Source organism: Giraffa tippelskirchi, chromosome 9, assembly GCF_054371585.1.
Source record: "Giraffa tippelskirchi isolate mGirTip1 chromosome 9, T2T-mGirTip1v1.2.pri, whole genome shotgun sequence".
NCBI lineage: Eukaryota > Metazoa > Chordata > Mammalia > Artiodactyla > Giraffidae > Giraffa > Giraffa tippelskirchi.
In genome coordinates, this window is record NC_137283.1 from 45,910,197 (window position 1) to 45,917,161 (window position 6,965).

The 6,965-nt window shown below is 42.4% G+C and overlaps 1 protein-coding gene across 3 annotated transcripts in view; it reads left to right on the forward strand.

The window, feature by feature from the left end:
• DCP1A (decapping mRNA 1A) overlaps nucleotides 1-4,184 on the forward strand; it is a 41,644-nt gene extending 37,460 nt beyond the window's left edge. For all 3 annotated transcript variants that reach the window (XM_081524982.1, XM_081524983.1, XM_081524984.1), the window contains one exon: nucleotides 198-4,184. In XM_081524982.1, the coding sequence (XP_081381108.1) occupies nucleotides 198-278 (81 nt within the window). In that variant the 3' untranslated portion in view covers nucleotides 279-4,184. The remainder of the gene's footprint in view (nucleotides 1-197) is intronic.
• Nucleotides 4,185-6,965: the final 2,781 nt, after the last annotated feature.

The following is a 6,965-nucleotide window of genomic DNA, read 5'->3' on the forward strand; positions in this document are numbered from 1 at the left end:
TCTCTCTCCCTGTGGAAAAATTCTCGGAAGTGGAAAAATAGATCTGTATGAATTCCAAAATATTCCTCATGATTGTCTCTGGGTGGTGGGATTCTTGGCATAATTAGTTATACAGAGCATGTATATAACTTCTTCTTAAGGTGTTATCATGACAGTAAGCTCTAAGGAAGTAAACGTGACATGACCATCTCTTCCAGAATGATTCCAGCTTCCTCAGCACACTTCATGAAGTCTACTTACAGGTTCTGACCAAGAACAGAGACAACCACAACCTATGACTAGAACAGAGTAATTCTGAAGGCAGAATGTCGACCTCAGAAACAAATAGGCCTCATCATGGAAACTTCTAAATGGAACATTGAGTTTGAGAATTCTAAAATTGAGCCTATGAGAAAGAGACTCATTGCTTAAGAATGTTTTCCAAGTGACGTTCTCAGTGATAATGGAGGTTTCACTGTGAAGCATCACCAGCAGACCTTTGTTTTGGAGAAAAAAAAAAAAAAGACCATTGTGTTCAGTTGTGTGGGTGTTTTCATCAGCTCTAAACAAGTTTGTGAAATAAGGAATCTGGTTTTCAGCTCACTTTCATATTCAAGGTCTTAGGGAAAAGAGGTCACCAGCCCTGCGGCAATCAGCCCAGCCCATACCCCCACTCCCCTCCCGTACTTCCATCTAAAATCTTGAGCCTTGGGCTGGTAGTCAAGTTCTGAACAGAGCATAAGTTAGCTCTCTGCAAAGTAGCTTTGCGTTTTAAGGGTCAGAAGTTACGCTGGCAAATTAGGACGGATTTGTTCAAGTGAAGTGTATTTTATATGAATGCCCCTTTTGGGCCTTAAAAGTTCTGAAGTTTATTAATTGTGTTCGGTTTTTAAGTGTCCCTGGTGATGCCACGCAGAGGGCTCCCACTGTGAGGATACGTTTGAATTAGGGCCCTGCTGGCCCTGTGGTGAGGTGGGAGCAGGCGTGGCACACCTTTGAAGTAAAGGCTGGGACTGGTAAGACCCATATTCTATGAGAAATCTTCACTTTAAGTTAAACTCTCCAGTGGTTTTGAAAATGTTAAGCTTGTATGTGAATCATAGCCTTATTTTCCTTTTCTGTCTAAACACAGTGAGAACTCATTGTTAATTGTTTCCCTTAACACTTTGACAAAAGGACCAGTGGACCAATCTGACAAAGCCATTCTGGTTCCATTCCTCAAGTCTACTGAGAATAGTTTTAAAGCTATGCAGAAAAGGGAACTGTTATTCACACTGCCCTTACTTTATTATAGAATATGGAATTAAAAACCAAGTGTGATATTCGGAACTTTACCAATGTATTCTTAGGCTGTAAGTACTTTTGCAGCCCAAAGTCTGAAAATATGTAAAGATGCTTTGTTATGCTGCTATTGATCTGCCATGATTTATATTTATTCTTTTATGGCATGTAATGGTGATTAGTAATATTTTAATGTAGATTTGATTTATTTCAGCAATAGTAATTTTAAGATATTCTTTGAATGAAAGTGTCTTCGTTTCTATGATACAGGTCATTTTGTAGTATTTAACCAATTAAGATGCACTGCTTACTTTTTTGAGCACTATTTAATGATGGGGTAAAAACCCAATTGGCTCAACCAGCTAGCTTAAGGATTAGCTGTGAATAATGCTGACAGATATGATGGTTCCTTGGGAACAATCATTTAAGCTTTAATGGTAACTCAATCATAAATCCATAGGTTTTTTTCTTTTAGCTGAGATTTTAGAAAATTACTTGTGAATTACATACTTGTTTTAGTTTGCGCTTAGGTTGTTTTCTGTTTTTTGGTTTTTTAGCATAAAGAATACCTTGATTGGCTTTTGTTAATCTAAACGTGCTTCCTGGGCAACTTTTCTGCTTCCAAAGTTAGTGTCTTCTATTGTGTCTACCTATTATTTGTGAATTGTGCAGAAGTCAAGGAAGCTTCTAAGTTCTCATACTCAATTAGGAATTAGGAATAGTTTGTTTTCAAAGGTAGTATGTAAATTCAGCAACCAAAAATGAATTGCTTGCGCATCACCCAGGAAAGAGAAGGTTACAGTAAGATATGAAATGTTGCTGACCCCAGGAGATGGTGTCCAGGGCGCCCCCGTGACTGTCCTCAGAAGACAGTTGTCCTGGCAGGTTAACCCACATCCCAGGTGTAAGTCTCTGTGGGCTTTGGTAAGCGGAAGAATCAAGGGGTTCTTGTTATGATAGACATTTGAGTTGAAATGATGCTTTGAGTAGGGTCAGTATTACAAGAGAGTTGAGAGACTGTCCTAAAGAGGGTCTGTTATCAAATCTGTTCATTTTCACCCTTTAATTCAAGGAATGAGTAGGATAGACGGTAGAGAATCTGGGATGAGGTTTCCTTAGTGTGAAAGTAAACTTTAAAGTGCCCAAGTCATGGAGACTTGAAAAGAGTAAGCCTGTTTCAACTCCCAAATTTATGTATTCAAAGCATTTTGAAAATCCAGAAGCCAGAGGTTCACCGTCATGAGAACCAGGAAGTTCAGGCCAGAATGAGTCAGTATAGAAGTCAAGCCAAGCCTGAACAGTGGCAGTTGGATGACCCTGGGCCGAAAGTCACAGTTCAGTTGCCTTACCCCTCATTCAGACTTCTGTCCGGAACCTCATGCTCGTTTAGGTTGCATGTTTACATTGCTGCAGTAACTTTACTGGAATCTTAAGCTTTAAACCTTAGTTGAGTCAAAATGGACACCAAAACAGAGACGCTACTTGCTAGGTTTGCAGAACTCCAGGTGCCCTGCACTTGGTTACCATGTCTGTCTGTAGAGCCACCCTCACCCGAGCGGACGGCCCTGCTCGTCTTTTGCTGCGGTGACTGTGGTGTCTTTGAGTGGACTCCCACCTCCCAAACAGCCTGTTCCTTTAAGGCAGAAGCTCCTCCTCATTGTGCATCTCCCCCCAGGTTGGTAAGATGTGACTTGGAATCCCATGTTGTCCAGTGACTGTCAGGTCCAGGAGAAGCATTCATGCCATCTGCATGTGAATGTGAATGTCTACGGCTTACTTTGGAAGGCTTCTGGGAGCCGGGTTTGGTTAAGAGCCCAAGTTGACCTGGGTACTTCTCTGCCAGAGGAGGCACGGGCTTAGTTGAAAATAAGACCCGACTTTGCATGTCAAGAATTGTTCTTTTTCCACTTGCGTGTTCTTGTAAAAAATCTTAAACCCCATCAAATCTACTAGGTAAATATTTTTAAACCATGCAGCTTTATTACTCTCCTCCCCAAAGAATGTAGTTTGACATTTTTCTCATTTTGGTAGTAGAGGCCATAACTGCCATTGTATTACTAATAATGCAACATGAAACTGAAGGTGCCTAACTGCTTAAAAAAAAATCAGCCATCATACTGTAACTCTGGGCAAAATGAAACACAGAGGAATGAGAGGCGGCACAGGCACGGGGGGCTCAGTCCGTGTGAGTGAAAACGAAGAATCACAGGGACGTGTGTCCTGCATTCTTGCTGCACGTTTGCTGCTGAGCACATGTTTCTTTCTTACCTGTCTTTGGTTTTCTTCAGTTGTATTCAAAGGGCCTGCTGGAACCAGTAGCGCCCTGTGTTTTCAGGTGTCTAAAATGTTAAGATCTGAAAGAAGTAAAGCAACTTACACTGAGCTCTTTAAAAGCTGTGCTTGAGAACATTTCCCTGAGTGGGCAGGGGCCTCCAGGAGCCTGTTTTTTTTCTTTTTTTCAGCAAGAGAGACATGTGCAATGTTTCACTTGGTTTTGTATATGACATCTTAATTTGAAACGCTCTGATGCAATACCGTTCACTTTGAAAGGGGGAAATGCAGAGTTGTGTTTCCCTTTTATCTGTGTGATTCCTTCAGAAACGTGTTTTTAAAATATATGTTCTCAGTGGTTTTTTATTCTGTATTCCTGCTTTGGCCATGTGGCTCTCATGACCTTCAGTGTACCAGAGTCTCACTGCCCTGAATGTGGGTGTGAGAAGCTCCGGGACTATGGCAAGATTTTTGTTCCATGAGCGCAATGCAGCATCATTAACATTTTTAATGGTATGGATTTTATACCATCTGTGTATGTTTGCAAATATTAAGTTATTACCTGTTTTCAGATGAGCATTTTTCATCCTAAATTTTATATGTTTGCAAATATATTTTTTTAATAAAAGTTCAAAACCAAGTTTTAGCACCTACTCAATTTTAATTGTGTTTTTATTGAACTTACAGAAATAGGAACTTTTGGATGAGTTGCTACACTGTGCTGGAGCCTCCTACTGCTGAGAGGGAGTGGGGTGAGAGAACAAAACAAATCCATTTATTCCTAGAAGGTTTCCCCAGATAGAGGGTACAGGTCTAATCAGGACGAGAAATAGTCTTTTATAGGGGACTTTTATCTTCTGAGTCACTTCTCAGATTCACTCAATTCATGTGCCTGGTGTCTAGGTTGATAAGGAAGGAAAGAGGGAGGGAAGAAAATAAACTGTGATTGTTATGGTAAGTAGGGAAAAGGGTGGAAAAGTGTTAATCATATAAGTCCCTGATAACTGTTCACATGAAGTATTGGATTGGCCAAAAAGTTCATTTGCGTTTTTCCATAACACCTTACAGAAAAAACCTGAACAAACGTTTTGGCCAACCCAGTATGTTTCCAAATGAAATTCTCCCTAAAATGTTTGCTTTACCTGCCTGCTTTCGTAGAGCAGAGCATATGCTTAAACCTTGCTTTATGATCACCACTAATGCATGCTCACTCAATACATAAACATTGTGACTATTTTCTTGATCTTCACAATAACCCATTTTAGAGAGGAGGGAGTTGAAGTCAAGAGTGACAAGGATGTGCCAAAGGCTGCTGCTTATTAAGCCAGCACTGAGTTAGGGACCTGAAGCCAAGCAGACTGGAGGGCTTGTCTAGAATTCCTTTCTTGACTCCCATTACCTCCACGATAAGTTATTCTAGATTGCTGTTGCTGGGGCTTCTATGTTCATCAGAGCTACAGGAAGCAGCCTGTCTCTCCTGGATGAGCAGCTGGAAATCCAGCCACAGGGTTTCCTCTAAGGATGAAGCAGGGTTCTTGGAAAGCAGAAGAGAAGAGCAACAAGAAACAGTCACTAAATCAAGCAAACCCTGGAGCCCAGCCTGCATTCCCTCTTTCAGACAGTGCATTTGGGGGTCTCTGTTATATGTAATGGGAAGAAGTCAACATGTTTCTAAAGGGCTTAAATCAATTCAAGATCCTCACCTCCTAGAGTTTGCTGCCATACTCAACGCAAATAGAACTCATGACATAAGCCTCCCACCTGGTGGGAGGATGGGGCTTACACACATCACTTCAGGTTCACCAGGCAAATAAATTCACTATGGATGACTACTAAGAGATATGTTATGTCCAACTGGTAGAATGGCTCAGAAGGAGGAGATAACAAAAGCAACATGACAGTCACATCATGTTTCACAAACATTTCTTTCAGTTAAATTGGAATAAATTTGAAATACAGTCCCATAAGTAATCATAACCAACATTTGTTGTATGCTGTGTGATTGTGTGCATTGTTTGTTAATCTTCCCCACATCCCTGAGAGGAGGAGGCCATTCAAAGTGCAGCCTCCAGAAAGGGCTCGAAACATACCAGCTTCCTGTCATCCTGAGAAGGGGAAGAAGGGGTACAGGCTCTGGTTAGACTGATGTCAGCCCGTCCATCTGAAAAGAGCTCCAGAATGTGGAGTGAGAAGGCAGCCACACTCCATAGGAACTGGTGTCTTTGTACCCAGGTCCCTGCCACTCCAAAAAGATGAGTCTGGCACGGCTTGAGCCCTGCCAGAGCTCTAGAGAAACCTCCAGCAAGCCACACGCCATTTTCTGTGGAGTTTCTCACAGTGTTGGCAATGGGGCCCTGGCTTCTGAAGCAAGTACAAAATCTGGACCCCTACACATTTTGCAACCCAAGCCCTGTTTATTGTTCCTATATCTGGCATCTGAGTCAATGCTTTCGAACTGCAGTGCTGGAGAAGACTCTTGAAAGTCCCTTGGACTGCAAGGAGATCAACGCAGTCAATTCTAAAGGAAATCAACCCTGAATATTCATTGCAAGGACTGATGCTGAAGCTGAAGCTCCAACTCTTTGGCCGCCTGATGGGAAGAGCCAACTCATTGGAAAAGACCCTGATGCTGGGAAAGATTGAGGCAGGAGGAGAAGGGGACAACAGAGGATGAGATGGTTGGATAGCATCACCGACTGGATGGACATGAGTTTGAGCAAGCTCCGGGAGATGGTGAAAGACAGGAAAGCCTGGCATGCTGCAGTCCATGGGGTCACGAAGACTCAGACATGACTTAGCGACTGAACAACAATATCTGAGGTGTCCCTACCCCCAGAGATTAGCCCTCCAGCCTCTCTCAGGCTAACATCCTCTCCTGTCCTGCTGGCACCCGGAGGCTTCCTTGACTTCCACTTGACCCCTTACCCTGACAGGCCCCCTGATGGGAAAGGGGGCTCCAGCAATGGTGCCGGCAACACCAGTTACCTTGTGGTCTGCACCACAGGCTGTGTGCACCCCAGCAGGCACCTCACTCCCTTTAAAACAAGTATTTTGTCATTTCACCTTTACCATTTTTAAAAAATATTTGTTTGCTTTATTTGTTTCTTTGGTTATGCCAGGTCTTAGTTGCGGCATGTGGGATCCAGTTCCCTGACTGGGGATCAAACCCAGGCCCCTTGCTTTGGGAGCACAGATTCCCAGCCACTAGACCACCAGGGAAGTCCCTCACCTTTACCATTTTGATCCCGAATTCACAGAGAATGTAACCTATGCCTACATAATTTTTAAAGTAATATCTAAATTGTAATATAAAGGAGAAGTTTTAAAGTGATTTATAATCAGATGTTCTATATTGAATATGTAAATGCTTTGGCATGACAACAGAAATTCTCAGAATGCCCCCATAAATCGGGGCCCTGGCCTTCACTCCGACA